The sequence below is a fragment of the Scyliorhinus canicula genome, chromosome 5, assembly GCF_902713615.1.
Source record: "Scyliorhinus canicula chromosome 5, sScyCan1.1, whole genome shotgun sequence".
Taxonomy (NCBI): domain Eukaryota; kingdom Metazoa; phylum Chordata; class Chondrichthyes; order Carcharhiniformes; family Scyliorhinidae; genus Scyliorhinus; species Scyliorhinus canicula.
In genome coordinates, this window is record NC_052150.1 from 168,497,005 (window position 1) to 168,514,062 (window position 17,058).

At 49.2% G+C, this 17,058-nt stretch overlaps 1 protein-coding gene across 3 annotated transcripts in view; it reads left to right on the forward strand.

The window, feature by feature from the left end:
• LOC119966413 (glial fibrillary acidic protein-like) overlaps nucleotides 1–17,058 on the forward strand; it is a 51,180-nt gene that overhangs the window by 17,906 nt on the left and 16,216 nt on the right. For all 3 annotated transcript variants that reach the window (XM_038798030.1, XM_038798032.1, XM_038798031.1), the window contains exons 3-5: nucleotides 113–208; nucleotides 7,124–7,285; nucleotides 14,370–14,495. In XM_038798030.1, the coding sequence (XP_038653958.1) occupies nucleotides 113–208; nucleotides 7,124–7,285; nucleotides 14,370–14,495 (384 nt within the window). The remainder of the gene's footprint in view (nucleotides 1–112; nucleotides 209–7,123; nucleotides 7,286–14,369; nucleotides 14,496–17,058) is intronic.

A 17,058-nucleotide genomic window follows, 5' to 3' on the forward strand; every position in this document is an offset into this window, starting at 1 on the left:
ATAAGGTTTAAAGTTGCTTTGTGCACTTCTGCAATGGCTTTATGAATAAATTCACAAATATTTTACTCAACCTCTTTTTAAAATTACTTTTTACACAATTCTCTTTCAACAGGATGTGGACGAAGCGACACTGGCATGTGCAGATCTGCAACGTAAAGTTGATGCATTGCAGGATGAAATTATCTTCTTAAAGAAACTTCATGAAGAAGTAAGGATGCATAATTTCAAGTTCCAACAATTCATACACTTGTAATATTTAAATACTTTTTAACTATCTTAGAAACTGGTTGTCAGAGTTGTGCAGGGGACTGAGAGGGTTTTCCACTGTATCTTGGATTTGAAGCCTTTAATTATACCACAGAAGTAATTCTATTGGTCTTGTAATGTGGATTAGCTGTCAAATCTGAGCTTTTTACACACTGAGTGGACACAGCAAGAATGAAATCACCTCATACATAGGAGGTGGTATTTAATGGGATAAGAGTAGGAAACGAAACAAGGTTGAGAAATACATTAGATAGGAGACAAAATCTCAGTTTCCTGACATTGGGTTGAATGTGGGAAATTCATTCGCTGGTGTGTCACCAGCAAAGTTGCCATCACACTGCCAAACTGAATCTTCCAGACCCGCCGCGGTGGAGGCTTTGAACAACAGAAAAACCCATTGACAGCAGTAGAAATTTGAGCAGAAATTCCGCTCACCGGCAAATGGCAAGCCACCTCTTCCGCAACACAACACGCTGCAGGGGGATGGGGTGGGGGGGGGGGGGGGGGGGGGGGGGGGGGCCTAGTGGTGAGGAAAATCCTGCCTGCCCCATGGTTCAACATGCCTACCTGCAGATTCTCCTCCAGGCCATCAGGGAGTGAAAGAGGTGCTCTTTACTGTTTACAACAGCAGAGACCCTCCAGCCTGCCCAAGGTGGTCTGGATGGGTACCGCAGAGAGCTAAGCAACTGTGAGGTCCGTATAAGAACCTGAATGGAGTGGAGGCTACAGGGCATCAAACTCATCAGCCTACCTCCATCAAACTCAGCAGCCTACCACAGTAGCATAGTGGTTAGCCCAGTTGCGCCACAGCTCCAGGGTCGCAGGTTCGATTCTTGGCTTGGGTCACTGTCTGTGCTGAGTCTGCATGTTCTCCCCGTGCCTGCGTGGGTTTATTCCGGGTGCTCTGGTTTCCTCCCACAGTCCAATGATGTGCCGGTTAGGTGGATTGGCCATGCTAAATTGCCCTTAGTATCCAACAACGATTAGGTGCGGTTACTGGGTTACGGGGCTAGGATGGAGGCATGGGCTTGGGTGGGGTACTCTTTCCAAACGCCGGTGCAGACTCGATGGGCCGACTGGCCTCCTTCTGCCCTGTAAATTATGTGATTCTTTGATCTCAGCTGCCGATGTCGGGTTCGCACATAGATGTCATGATAGAAAGAGAAATTTGAAGAATTCATGAGAGTAAGATGGCATGGGTGTTTCAACAAATTCACTTTTGTGACGACTGGAAGATGTTAGGAAATTGGATCGAAGATGCAGTGGGCGATTTCGCAGTTACCCAAGAGCAAAATTGCGAGCACTGAGGCTGAGGTATACGCCCATACCTGGCCTGAGTTGCATTGTCCCATTCAGACTTAATAATTTTAATGGGAATAAACAGGTTACCACTTTTGCCGTTCTATCTGGTAGTTAATACAGGATCCCAAGTTGCTGCTGGGTCTAATCAACTGCACACATGACCATTTGAGTTCTCTTGGAAAAGCCAGCTGCATTTGTCATTCTGAAGGGTTTTCACTCCCTTCATGGTCAAGTTATTTGTTCCCACCGGAAAAAAATATGCAGCTGTGTTCTCGAATTCCACGGAGCTCCCATGACTCATACATCTTATGGACTCTCAGCTGCCACAATTATTTGAGGCCCTGGTTTGGACCCTGGGTGAGAAGGGCTATCTGCTGAGGATGTGATTCATGACACCAGTGCATCACAGCTTCATGGAAAATTGTGGCAGATCAGCCCAGAGATTGGCCAATGCCATAATAAGAGAACAACAGGAGTGGCGTAGTCTGCCACGCATTGTGCAACCTTGCATCACAATGGCATTGGAATTGCCATGCAAGGAACTGCTAAACTCCTCAGATGATGACAAGGGGAAGGAATATGAGGACGAGGACAGAGATATTGCTGCATCTCTCCAGTTCAAAAGATAAGGCTGAAGTATTTGCAACAATCTTCAACATGATGTGCCAGCTTCCTCCAGAAGCTGCCAGTATCACAGATGCCAGTTTTCAACCAATCTGGTTCACTCCACATGATATCAAGAAACAGCTGAAGGCACTGGATGTTGCAAAGGTATGGGCCCTGACAACATTCTGGCAATAGTACTGAAGACTTGTGCTCCAGAACGGAGCATAGAGCAATGCTGGCATCTACCCGACGATGTGGAAAATTGCCCAGGTTTTTCCTATGCACAGAAAGCAACGTAAATCCAACCTGGCAAATTACCACCCCATCAGTCTACTCTTGATTATCATCAAAGTGACTAAAAGTATTGTGAACAATGCTACCCAGCAGTACTTACTGTACTTACCCAGCAATAACCTGTTACTGATACTGACGCTCAGTTTGGTTTCTTTAGGGTCACACAGCTTCTGATATCATTACAATCTTGGTCGAAACATGGAAAAAAGAGCTGAACTCAAGAGGTGAAGTGAAAATGACTGCCCTTGACATGAGGGCAGCATTTGACCAAGTGTGGCATCAAGGAGTTTGAGCAAAATTGAAGTCACTGGGAATGAGAGGGAAAATTCTCCACTGGCTGGAGTCATGCATAGCACAAAGGAAAGTGGATGCAGTTGTTGTAGGACGATATTTTCAGTCCCAGGGCAACACTGCAGGAATTGCTCAGGGCAGTGTCCTCGACCCAACCATGTTCAGCTACTTTGTCAATGACCTTCCTGTCATCATAAGGTCAGATGTGGGAATATTCGTTGATGATTGCACAATGTTCAGCGCCATTTGTGATTCCTCAGATAATGAAGCAGTCCCACTACAACTGCAAAAAGATCTGTACAATATCCAGGCTTGGGCTGATAAATGGCAAGTAACATTCATGCCTCACAAGTGCAAGCAATGACCATCTCCAACAAGAGAGAATCAAACCATCTCACCTTGACATTTAATGGCATTACTATCACTGAATCTCCCATTATCAACCTCTTGAGGGTTACCATTGACCAGAAACTGAACTGAACTAGCCACATAAATACTGTGGCTACAAGAGGAGGTCTGAGGCTGGGAATTCTGCTGAGAGCAACACATCTCCTGATTCTCCAAAACCTTTCCACCATCTACAAGGCACAAGTCAGGAGTGAGAGGAAATACTCTCATCTTGCCTGAATGAGTGCAGTTCCAATAACCCTAGAAACACAACACAAAGCAGGAATAAGCATCCCTCTTGATTGGCACCTCATTCACGACCTTCAACATTCACTCCCTCCACCACCGATGCCTAGTGGCAACAATGTGTGCCACCTACAAGATGCACTGTAGCAATTCACCAAGGCTCCTTCAACAGGACCTTCCAAACCTGTGACCGTTATCACATAGAAGGACAAAGTTAGCAGATGCATGAGAAGTTCCCCTCCAAATCACACACCATCCTAACTTGAAAATATATCACCGTTCCTTCACTATCTCTGGGTTATAATCCTGAACTTCCTCCCTAACAACACTGTGGGTGCCCTATACCATGTGGACTACAGCAGTCCAAGAAGGCAACTCACCACTACCATATCAAGGGCAATTAGGGATGGGCAACAAATGCTGGCCTAGCCAGTGACACCCGGATCACATGTGCGAATAAGAAAAAATGTCAGGGCCATGGAGAAACATGCCAGGCTGTCAGAAGCAACCTTATTTTCAGTCATTTTTTTCCCAAGAATGAGGCACCTAAATGAGCATCAGTATTTCATCTGCAAACCTTTTCCAGCTCTAAATGTGCGCCCACCTCTGCCAGTCTCCATCTGAAGCTACTTCACTATCCACGCCCTCTACCCACTAGAGGACCAAGGGGAGCAGACCTTTACCACACAGAATGAACAGAGATGTCTGGCCTCGAGGATACAGGCTTTGGTTCAGACTGGCACATATTGATTGAAGCTATTATAAGCCATCGTTTTGCTCTTTGCACAAAGTGACATGGCAATGAGTGCAGAAGTAGCACATCATTTATTGTGCTCGTATGTAACCTTGGACAAACTCCTTGGCATGTCATTTATGGGAAAACCACCAGATGCAACACATTCCTTCATGTCGCATTGCCTTGAGAATAGAAAGTTAGCATCCAAAGAACAAAGAACAGACTGGTACAGAAGGTGAAGTCACACGGGATCAGAGGTGAGCTGGCAAGATGGATACAGAACTGGCTCCGGGCATAGAAGACAGAGGGTAGCAGTGGAAGAGTGCTTTTCTGAATGGAGGGCTGTGACTAGTGGTGTTCCACAGGGATCAGTGCTGCGACCGTTGCTGTTTGTAGTGTATAAAAATGATTTGGAGGAGAATGTAACTGGTCTTATTAGTAAATTTGCAGACGACACAAAGGTTGGTGGAATTGCAGATAGCGATGAGGACTGTCAGAGGATACAGCAGGATATAGATCACTTAGAGACTTGGGCGGATAAATGACAGATGGGGTTTAATTCGGACAAATGTGAGGTAATGCATTTTGGAAGGTCCAATAAAGGTGGGAATTATTCAGTAAATGGCAGAACCCTTAAGAGTATTGACAGGCAGAGTAAACTGAAGATGGCTTTGCTAAACGTGACAAAATAACCTGCATTTGGTAATTATCTGCTGGATTTAACTCATAGAGTTATGTAATATTAGATGATGCTTGGGAACAAAGGGGCTTCTCAGAGTTCAGGAAACGTATGTAGTTGGGAACCAATGGATAATTTCATGTAATACCGTGTGTGTATAGCCATCAGTGTAATTAAGTGTATTATAGTCTTTCTTGTCTTGTTTTTTTCTTTTAAGTTAATAAACATTATTTATTAATTGATCACACAACAACGGGACTATTCCTCCCTTGTTCACATATCTTTTCTCACAGTATACCAAATTGAAAATAAACACCACTAAGAACCTGGATTCTGAGTTTCCCTTCTGGGTTTTAGGATACCCTTGCATTTAACTTCAGCAAGGATCTTAACAATAAGTTTATTATGTCTCAACACCCAGACCAGGATTATGCTCTCATAATGTCTTAGTAATTTGTTTATGCTGCCTGTACCATGGTGAAACCCCACTGTCAGTAGCTGATAAAGAGGCAGGATGCTGAGTGAGGTGTCAGACGGCACACAATCACCTTGGCAGACGTCCTCTCGTGGTATGAGGCCTTGAAGGCTTCAACCAACTGAGGGTCTCCTGCATGGATTCAGGGCACCTTCCTCATCCTCACCTGTTGGAGTCTCTGTGGTCACAGACAGAGGGATGTGGAGAGACCGCTCACCCTGGGAGTGCCCTGAGGAGACACTCTGAGGCGGCAACACCTTCCACTCCGTTGCATTAGCACCTCCATGTATCCCTGAAGAGAAGAGGGAGGTCCAGGTATCTTGATCCCCTCTCGCCAAGCCACTGCTTTACTGAGCCCAAGACCAGAACGATGGATTGCATGTCCTCACACATATGGCTCGTAAGATAGACCCAGCTATTCTTGGCAGTTGCATGTGAGCGCATGGAGGAAGCCATGAGCTCACATGCTGGAACTATGGCAGATCTCAAGGCTTGCATGGACTCCTCCACCATCCACACAAGGTTCAACATAGTATCTGGCACCTCCGCCAGATTTTCCATAGCCAGTCTCTGTATCTCCAGCAGGCTTCTTTTGCCTGAGACCACAGGCCAGCCATCAGTCTGGACCTGATTTCCAACAGCCCTCCTGCTGTTAGGGACCTTGGCTTCCACAGCCTCCCTTAACTGCTGGATTATAAAGTGACCATCAGCATGGACCCCCAATTCTATACAGGAACCCTCTGAAATCTGTGTAAATGTAACTGTGCTAGTGGAGGATGAGAGAAAAGCAGGTGAAGGTGCATCTTCTCATTGTTGTTGGTCTTCACCAGAGGTGGAGATTGATGTGTTGGGTACTCTGGATCTGTGGAGACTGCGTTTATCTTAGCAGTAACATAGACAGGCTACCAACACTTGTAGAAGTACAACTCTATTTTATTTAACTATGAGCTGTTAAACATACTTGGACTGTGGGTCAACACTATGTTAGATTGACTGAAGACCTATGCCTAACCTGACCAGCCTATACTGCTAGCACATGGTGGATGTTTGTGCTACTGACTGCGGGTTCTGTCTGTCTCAGAGGCTGCATCCCGAATGAGCGGGAAAACTAGTGCCCTCTGGCTTTATAGTGAGCATGCTCTAACTGGTGATTGGCTGCTGTGCTGTGTGTGTTGATTGGTCTTGCAGTGTGTCAGTCAGTGTGTGTCTCTGCACCATCATATACTGATGTGTATATTATGACAGAGATGTTGATTTCCACTGTGGGCATTGGCCTACCTTGCCTCTGGCGGTAACCTGCAATGATGAACAGCTGGAAAGGGATTAAGGAGAAGCTCAGTGTATTAGGATACCACAGTTTCACATGTATCTCTCTTTACAAGCTCGTTGTTGCTGACAATCCTGCCAAGTAAATGGGTTTTAAACTATTGGAAAGGGTATGTACTCTATTTTGAAATTACAAGGGCTCTAAGTGGAGTACATTTGAGCAGGCAATTTATTTCCTAGTTGGAATCAATATATAACACAAAATTTCCCAGGTACAATTCCAACTACTATTAAATTGTCAATTTAATTCAACTAGATGGATAGTTCGGGAAAAATAAAGATACGACACTTTATCTTGGAGCTCGGCTTAAATTGCTTTATTGAGGCAGTATAAAGCAGTTTCATCCTCCATTTAACTCAAAATATATGTCACAAAAAGCAGTGGGAAAGTAAGCATTCTTTTCCATTCAGGATTTGTAGCACTTAGCTCCTTGAACACGAAATTTCACAAGAAATAAACATCAAATGTCGGAGTTTGAATAAATGGTGACCTGAATTTATCATTCTTCTGCAGGAAATTCGCAACCTGGAGTCTCAAGAACAAAATCAACAGGCCAAGATTGAGCTGGATGTGGCTAGGCCTGACCTTTCTTCAGCCCTGCAAGAAGCTCGTTCTCAGTTTGATAAACTTGCCTCCAGGAACATTTCTGAAACTGAGACTTGGTACAAGTCCAAGGTATGTTTACTGATTTGTTAATTTGTTGCTTAGCACTTCCTCACTCAGTGCAACTCCCCATGAAGAGGATGCGGTGGTCTGCACAATGTTCGATCAGTGTCTTTCCCCTGCTCAGCATTTAGACAGCCAGCAACATAGGGCACGATTCTCCCAGAGGGGGAGAAATCGTAAGGCTGGCGTCAAATCCGGGCGGGTTTGACGCCAGCCTCCGCCCCCCCGACCGGGAACCGATTCTGGTCCCCGGTCGGGGCTAGCATGCCGCGGCCGTAAACTCCGGCATCGCGGGCTTAACGAATTTCGTTAAGCCCGCTTGCCAGAGTTTGCGCCGGCTGACGCGTCATATGACGTCAGCCGCGCATGCGCGGATTGGAAGACTCCAACCCGCGCATGCGCGGATGACGTCATCGCGCATTCGCGCGAAACCCGCGCATGCGCGGGCCGGGATGCCCCTCAGCCGCCCCGCGAAGTGATACAGCGGGGCGGTGGAGGGACAAAGAGTGCGCGGGCATCGGACCCGCTGCCCACGATCGGTGCCCACCGATCGCGGGCCCATGGCACCCTTGGCACAGCCGTGGTACTGCCGTGCCAATCGGTGCCATGGTTTTAAAAATCAGGACTTTACGGCCAGACCAGGTGTGTTTGCCGTTCGTAAAAACAGCCGTAAAGGGCTGGGAACTCGGCCCATCTATCAGCTGAGAATCGCTGCTGGCCGTAAAAAAACGGCGGCAGCGATTCGTATCGGGAGTCGGGCGTGGGGGGGGGGGGGGAGAATAGCGGGAGGGCGTCGGACTAGCGTGGCCGTAAAATTTTACGAGCCACGCTATTCTCCGCACCGTCGTGAGTGCGGAGAATTGCGCCCATAGTCTCTGCTTGGACCAACATTATAGTTTTGTAAATGAGGATTCAGCTCCCAATTAAGTTGTTACTTGTCTCAACTGGAACGGGCACTGTCAGGTCACAAATCATGATCTCTACGCCCAAAATTAGATTAAGATCAATTTTTATTTTTTGACTTCATCGGCTGTCGAATCCAAAACAGCATGCTCTATCGGGAAACTATTAGGTGTGTGGGTAGAACAAACACCATTGCGGTTCTTCAACCTGTCTGACTGACAAATCCCCAGTGAGACATGGAGAATTTTAAACCAGGAAGTATAAATTATATTTAAATCTTATGTAGAAGCAAAATAAAGAGAGGCAAAGAAAAATGGAATTAAAAGACAGATAAAAGAGATGAATAGAAAAATTAAATAAAACTTTTGTTTTTCTTAATACCGCCTTCACTGATTAAATTCTGATGGAATAAGACTCCACACTTATAAATATAAATTTTAGTGCTGGACCACCCATGACGGCCACAGTGGGAGTGGTAGCATATTTTGCAGCTCCCGCTTGAGGCGGGTTTTTTTAGTCCTTTTCCCTGGTTGCTAGGTGGTTGTTTTTATGCAAAAAGGTGTGGAGGTGGTGGAGGAAAGCTATACTCCACTGGTGAGGTTGGTGGATGGATCTGAGAGCCAGAAGTGGGTCTAGAAGAAAAGAGCTGCAAGAACAAAATACTCTTTGTGCGACACAGGGGAAGATGGCGGAGGGTAAAGGGTTGACCCTACCAGCTCAATGGTCGATGGAGCGGTTGATGGACTTTCAAACGAAAAGTTCAGCCAACAATCTTCAAAGCTCAGGAGGACCTGGAGGTGGTGGACCTATAGAAAGCGGGGACCGACCATGTGGAGCTGAGGCTGGAGACCCAGAGCCAGGTGATCCAGAAGGTGGAGGAGGCGGTGGGGGAGCACGAGGAGCAGCTTACCTCATTGGCGGCCGAAATTGGGATGTTGAGGGAGACCCAGAAGCGGCTCAAGGAGAAAGTAGAGGATTTGGAGAACTGCTCCCGGAAGCAGAATCTGAGAATAGTGGGGATACCAGTGGGTACCGAGAGAGCAGATGCAGGTTCTTATATGGCCAAGATGTTGAAGCAGCTAATGGGGGAGGGGGCCTTTGACCGGCCTCTGGAGGTCGTCCGGGAGCATAGGGCGCTGATGAGGAAACCGTAGGTGAACGAGCCGTCGAGGGTGATGCTGGTGAGGCAACACCAGTTTTTGAATAAAGAGAAGATCTTGTGGTGGGCCAGGCAGATGAAGAGATGTACCTGGCAAGGTAATGAGCTCTGGGTATATCAGGAACTGGGTGCGGAACTGGCAAAGAGTAGAGCGGGTTTCAATCCAGTCAAGGCTGCCTTCCTTCAGAAGGGGGTGAGGTTCACGATGCTGTACCCGGCCTGCTTATGGATGACGCACAATGGCCGAGATCATTATTTTGGAACACCAGAGGAGGCAACGGAGTTTTTGAGAGATAATCAATTGGCAGGAGAGGGAGGACACTGAACTTTGGAGGAACTGTGAGTGGTGTTGGTTCTCCCTGTCCTTCTTTTTGTTCAGTAAGAAGTCTTACAACACCAGATTAAAGTCTAACAGGTTTGTTTCAAACACGAGCTTTCGGAGCACTGCTCCTTCCTCAGGATTCACCTGAGGAAGGAGCAGTGCTCCAAAAGCTCATGTTTGAAACAAACCTGTTGGACTTTAACCCGGTGTTGTAGGACTTCCTACTGTGCTCACCCCAGTCCAACGCCAGCATCTCCAAATCATGGCTTCTTTTTCTTGTATTGCTTTATGTTATTTTTTGGGTGATGGTCAGGGAAGAAACTCTCTTCTCTTAGAGGCTGTTTAGCTTTTTATGGGGTTCTTTGGTGGGAGGCCAGAGGATGGTGGAGGGTGAGTACACCTTTTTTTCTTCTTTTCATTGTTATTGTTGTTTGCACTATGGCAGTGAGCAAGCGGGAAGGAGGGGAATCTGGGGGGTAGGATGCTTGGTGTCATGGGCGGGGGCTTCCAGGTTAGCTGGGCGAGCTAGTTCATGGGGTGCAGTGGGGGAGGATCAGGTGGTTCGAGCTTTAGAGGGGGAAGGGATTGTTGTTTTGTTTGGGAGGGAACTGCTGACAGGGGTGGGGCTGTTGATGTGCAATAAGGAGGGAGTTGATGACGGTGGACATCCGAGGGTGGGTCTGGTGGGTTGCGGGACACGTGCCAGGGCTGGCCCAGGGAGAGTTATGGTTGATCAGCAGGGGAGGGGGGCGGCGTGCACTCCGACCAGCTGGTCACATGGAATGTGAGAGGGCTGAATGGTCCAGTCAAACGGTCGCGCGTGTTCGCACATTTTAGGAGCTTAAAGGTGGAAGTGGCATTTCTACAGGAAACGCACTTGAAGATTGGGGACCAGACTAGGCTGAGGAAAGGGTGGGTTAGACAGGTTTTTCACTCGGGGTGGGGTATGAAGACGAGGGGAGTGGAGGTGCTAATCAATAAGTGGGCTGCGTTTGAGGTGGGGAATATAGTGGCGGATTCAGGGGGAAGGTCCGTGACGGTGAGCAGGAAATTGGAGGGGATTAACGCCAGTGGTCTGGTGAACTTGTATGCCCCAAATTGGAACGATGTCGAATTCATGAAGTGGGTGTTGGGAATATCCCAGACCTGGACCCGGACCTGCCTCACGGCGCAGTGGACCCGGGTTCAATCCCGGCCCCGGGTCACTGTCCGTGTGGAGTTTGCACATTCTCCCCTTGCCTGCATGGGTCTCACCCCACAACCCAAAAGATGAGCAGGGTAGGTGGATTGGCCACGCTAAATTGCCTCCTAATTGAAAAAAAAATTGTGTACACTAAATTTATTTTTAAAACACGAGCCGAGATTGGATCGGTCGAGTCTGCAATCGGGGAGGGTGTTGGAGGTCGCAAAGGAGCTAAAGTGGTTCATGGAGCGCATGGAGGGGGGTGAATCCGTGGAGTATTTGGGAGGTCGAGGGCGATTTTTTTTTTTTATTTCTTCCATGTACAGAGGGTGTCCTTGCAGATCTACTACTTTGTGGTGGACAAGGCTCTGCTGTCGGGGGAGGGGGGGTGTCGGCGCGGGGTATTCAACGATTATGGTCTCTGACTACACGCCAAACTGGGTGGACTTGCAAGTGGACTGGTGGGGAGCCCAGTGCCTGTATTGTAGATTCAACATGGGGTTGCTAACAGACAAGGAGGTGTGCAAGCGGGTGAGAGCTGCCTGCCAGTCATGGGTATGTGGATATGAATGACATGGGTGGGGTTTTGGCCACCAGCTATGGGAGGTGCTTAAGGCAGTGATCAGGGGGGAGTTTATATAGGTCCGGGCGCATAGGGATAGGATGAAGCGAGCAGAGATGGCTAGGCTGGTGGAGGAGATCTATGGGTTGATAGGAGGTACTCGCTTTGTTGAAGGAGCAGCAGAAGCTCCAGCTGGAGTTCAGGGTTGGCAGCCACGGGAAGGCAGTGGAGCAGTTATGAAGGACCAGGGGTGCAATGTATGAATATGGGGAGAAGGCGAGCAGGATGCTGGGCCACCAACTTAGGAAGCAGGAGGTGGCAAGGGAGATTGGAAAGGTGAAGGATGGGAGGGGAAGGGCAATCTTTGACCCAGTTTGGGTGAATGGGGCGTTTGAGGAATTTTGTAAGAGGCTATATGAATCGGCGGCCCTGGAAGGGGGAGTGGATATGCGCCGATTCCTAGAGGGGTGGAGTTCCCTAAGGTGGATGAGGATCTGGGATAAGGGCTGGGGGCACCCATTGGATTGGTGGAGGTGATGGAGGACATGGGGGTGATGCAGGCAGGGAAGGCCCAGGGCCCAGATGGGTTCCCGGTGGAATTATCCAGAGGCCTGGAGCCCTTGCTGGTCAAGGCATACAATGAGGCGAGGGAGAAAGGGGAACTTCCCCCGATGTTATCGCAGGCTTCGATATCCTTAATTTTGAAAAGGATAATCCTACCACCCGATGTCACTACTAAATGTGGATGCCAAGCTGTTGGCCTCATGGATTGAGGATTGTGTGCTGGGGGTGATAGGGGAGGACCAGATGGGGTTTGTAAAAGGGAGGCATCTGTTGGCGAACCTTAGGCGCTTATTGAATGTGACTATGATGCCCCCGGTGGGACAGGAGGTTGCTAGGATGCGGAGAAGGCCTTTGATCAGGTTGGGTAGAATAGGAATATCAGTGCGAAGTACTGGGACGGTTTGGGTTCGGGCAGGGGTTTGTGGATTGGGTCCGGTTGTTATACAAGGTGCCGGTAGGACGAATCGGGTGAGTTTGGGGTATTTTGGATTGCATCGTGGGACAAGGCTGGATTACTTACTCTCCCCGTTGGCGATAGAGCCATTGGCATTGGTGCTTAGAGCGTCAAGGAGTTGGAAAAGGATAGTGCGGGGGGAGGGGGGGGGGGGGGGGTGGAGCATAGAGTTTCGCTGTATGCAGATGATCTGTTGCTTTACATTTCGGACCCATTTGGAGGTATCGGGGGGGATCATGAGCATTTTGGAGGAATTCGACCGGTTTTCGAGGTATAAGTTAAACATGGGGAAGAATGATGTCTTCCAGTTCCAAGCAAGGGGACAGGAGGGGAGGTTGGGCGAGGTACTGTTTAAAGTGGTGGGGTGAACTTTAGATACATGGGCATCCAGGTGGCACGGGGATGGGAAAAATTGCACAAATTGAATCTGGCATGGTTGATAGAGCAGATGATGGGGGATTTTATGAGATGGGACGTATTCCTGCTGTCGCTGGTGGGACGGGTGCAGACCGTGAAAACGCCAATGCTTCCGAGGTATATATTTGTTTTTCCAGAACCTTCTGATTTTTATCCCAAAAGCCTTTTTTTAGGAAAATTAATGCCATGATTTTGGGGTTTGTGTGGGCTGTGAAATCCCCACGGGTAAAGAAAATGTTGCTGGAATGGGGACATGAGGAGGGGGGTGGTTGCTGGTCTTGCCAAATTTAATAAACTATTACTGGGCAGAAAATATAGCATATAAGTGTTAGTGGGAGAGAGGTCGGTGTGTGAGCGGACGGAGACAGCCGCTTCTAAGTCACTAGTTTAGAGGCACTGTTGATGGCACCCCTGCCGTTCTCACCAGCCAGGTGCTCCACGAGCCCGGTGGTGGAGGCGGCCCTGAGGACGTGGGGACAGTGGTGGCAGCACCTGAGGTCAGAGGGTGCCTCGGTTTGGGCACCAATTTGTGGGAATCATAGATTTCCACCGGGGTGGGGTTGGAGGCAGGGGAGGGGGTTCCGGGGATGGCGGCAGGCGGGGATCGAATGTCTTGGGGACCTATTTGTGAGCGCAGCTTCTCGAGCCAAGTAGAATTGGAAGAGGAGTATGGGCTGCCCAGCGGGAATGGGTTTTGGTACTCTCAGGTACGGGATTATGTGAGGAAGCAGGTGGTGTCTTTTCCCAGGGCTGTAGGACAAGATGGTCGAAAGCAGGAGTTGGTGAGGGTTGGGTGATTTATGGGAAATTAATGGATTGGGAGGGAACCCCAATAGAAGAAGTTAAACGGAAGTGGAGGAGGAGCTGGGGAGGGAATTGGAGGCTGGGTTATGGGAGAAGGTTCTGACGAGAGTAAATGCATCCTCTTCATCTGGTGGGCTCAGCCTTGTTCAATTCAAAGTGGTTCATTGGGCGCATATGACGGTGGCCACAATGAGAAGGTTCTTGGAGGGGGTGGAGGACAGGTATGGGCGGTGCGCGAGTGGTCCCGCAAACCATGTCCTCATGTTTTGGGCTTGTCCAAAGCTGGAGGGATTCTGGCGGGGATTCGCTGACGTTACGTCCGAGGTACTGAAGGTGAAGGTTGCCCCGAATCCAGAAGTGGTGATTTTCAGAGTGTCGGAAGACCCGGGCGTCCAGGGGGCGAAAGAGACCGGTGCCTTGGCCTTTGCCTCCCTGGTAGCCCGGAGACGGATGTTGCTGCAGTGGAGGGACAGAGCAAAATGGGGGGGGGGGGGGGCAGGGGTGTGGGCGAGTGTACTCATGGAATTCCTTAAGTTGTAAACATCAAGTTCCCCTTGAGAGAGCCTGTGGGGGGAGGGGGGTGTTGCCCAGAGATGGAAGCCGTTTATTTACTTCTTCAAGGAGAGTTCAGACGTCATGAAAAACTATCCAGTGAGGAAATTAAAGAAAGGGCGGTGTTTAGATATTGTGATAAGTTGCAATGGCTAACATTGTACATTGCACAGATTTCAGACCTTTCTCAATCTATTACTCGCAACAATGAAGCCCTTCGCCTGGCAAAACAAGAAGCGAACGATAACCGCAGAGAGGCACAGACACTCAAGTGTGAAGTTGAAGCACTTAAAGGCGCGGTAAGTTGTCTGAGTGTTAGTAATTTGTGCATCCAGATGTTGTTTTGTTTATTATTTGCCTTCGCAAAAAATAGACTCCCATATGCAGAGATACAGAGTGTATGTCAAGCGGTTCCCAGCATCATATGAAATGTAAGTCACAACTTTGCATGATGTATTTTCTTTTGAATACATGGTTGGTTACCTGCTATGCTACTGACATTAAAATTATACAGGTGGTTCTGCTTCAATCAAAATGACTGATGGTCGAAAAGCAAAATACTGCAGATGCTGGAAATCTGAAATATAAACAGAAATTGCTGGAGAAACTCAGCAGGTCTGATCACACTTATGGAGAGAGAAACAGATTTAACGTTTTAAGTAGGGGCCTCACGGTAGCAAGGGGCCTCACGGTAGCATGGTGGTTAGCATCAATGCTTCACAGCTCCAGGGTCCCAGGTTCGATTCCCGGCTGGGTCACTGTCTGTGTGGAGTCTGCACATCCTCCCTGTGTGTGCGTGGGTTTCCTCCGGGTGCTCCGGTTTCCTCCCACAGTCCAAAGATGTGCGGGTTAGGTGGATTGGCCATGCTAAATTGCCCGTAGTGTAAGGTTAATGGGGGGATTGTTGGGTTACGGGTATACGGGTTACGTGGGTTTAAGTAGGGTGATCATTGCTCGGCACAACATCGAGGGCCGAAGGGCCTGTTCTGTGCTGTACTGTTCTATCTAAAAAGTACATAAGACTTCTTCAGAGCTGAAGAGGGGCAGAAATATTATTGATTATATAGTTGGAGAGGAGGGTGGAGAAAGTGCAGCAGAATAGAAGGTCTGGGATAGGTGGGAGCTAAGGGAAGATTGATATGGGCACAAGACAAAGGGAGTGTAAATGGTAGCATTAAAGACAGAAGAAGATGCTGATAGTGGCATAAAGGTAAGATGGGAGAACAAATGTCAGTGGTCAATGAAAGCAAAACTAAAGAACAAGTGACAGATGGCCTTGTAGGAGTGGATGTTGGGGAGGGTCGGTGCGGACACGATGGGCCAAATGGCCTCCTTTTGCACACATGGGATTTTATTATTCGACAATAAGATGCTATGCAATTACAAGTTGTTGTCGTTCCTGGTCAGATGCCATTTCATGACTTGTGCTTTGTGAAAATTCAGATGAATTGACTCAAGCCAGCAAAGCTCAGTATATTTGAATATTGCTGAAAAAGAGAGACATTTTGTAAAAGCTTCTCGTTATGCACTCATCAGGACACTTTTCAAGAAAATACCAATGTGAGGAGAAACAATGGGCGGGATTTTCTGTTGGCTGGCGCAAAATCGGGAACGCGATTGGGAGGAGAATAGGTTCCGACGCTGAAAGCGCAGAGGGCGCAGATTTGACAGCAAATCGCAATTCTCCGTCACCTCAACAGCAACGTCAATGGGGTCCGGAACGCATGTACAGTAAATACCATTTACATGTCATTAGCGGCCCTGCCCCAGTATTCTCCGGGGCCTTAGCGATTCTCCTCCTCCGATGCAAGTTCCTGACCGCATAGTTCATTTTTGCTTTTAAAAATTGTGAAACCGGCATGGTGGCTGATGAGGGAGAGAGAGGAGGTAGGATGCAGAGAGAAGGGATTGTGGGCTGCTGGCCTGGACACTGGCCAGACTGGCTGGGGTGGGGGACCCAGCCAGGGCTGGGGGAGGGGAGGGCTGACTTGGGAACAGGCCGGGTGGCTGGGGTGACCCCCACGGGACTGGGATGGTGCCCAGGCATGGACCGCCATCTTGCTGTGCAGCCACTGACCACCCACCTTGTCCCTTGGTTCTGCAGAGTGACACTGACTGTTTGGCAGCTCCCAGCCCCCACCCCACCATCCAGCATCCCCGTTCCCGCCACCACCCGCTGGATGTCCACCCAGGGCTAGGCCCACAGTAGCCCCTACAGGGACGTGGGCTAGGGGCCGCAGAGCATGCCCCTGGCAAGGGCAGTGCCAGCCGACGGTACCCCTGGCATCAGGGACAGGCACAAGGGCCAGAGGCCCCCACGGTACCAGCCGACGGGGCCAGGGGTGAGGTGATGGGGAGGGAACATGCAGGGGCAGAGCCCACAGTGCGAACTGGGACCACCATGCAGGCCGTTGAACCTGGTTGGGCACAGGGGGTACGCACCATGCTAACACGTTGGCCTTTCACCCGCTGCAGACAATGGATATTGGAATTCAACCAGTAATGGTGGCCTTCCTGCTAGTCGTCGCAGCCCTTGGTGATGCCGTGCGGCTCTACGAGCTGACACTGCTCGAGGAGGAAGAGGAACCTACAGCAGCAGAGGGGGCAGCAGCAGAGCATGCAGCAGAGCAGTGTTCCGCAGTGGGAAAGGTGGCAGCAGTCCACGTTGGAGAGCCGGCTGCCCAACCAGGAGGAGGAGGTGCTGCATGACGCCTCGTGTGTACCGGTGTCATTTGAGGACCTGCCGGACTGGGTGTGTCGTCGAAGACTCCGGCTGAGCAGAGAGATATGGATATGGGGAGGACACCCGTTCAATGGTCGTCAAGGTGGCAGTTGCCCTGAAGCTTTACGTGACAGAGTCCT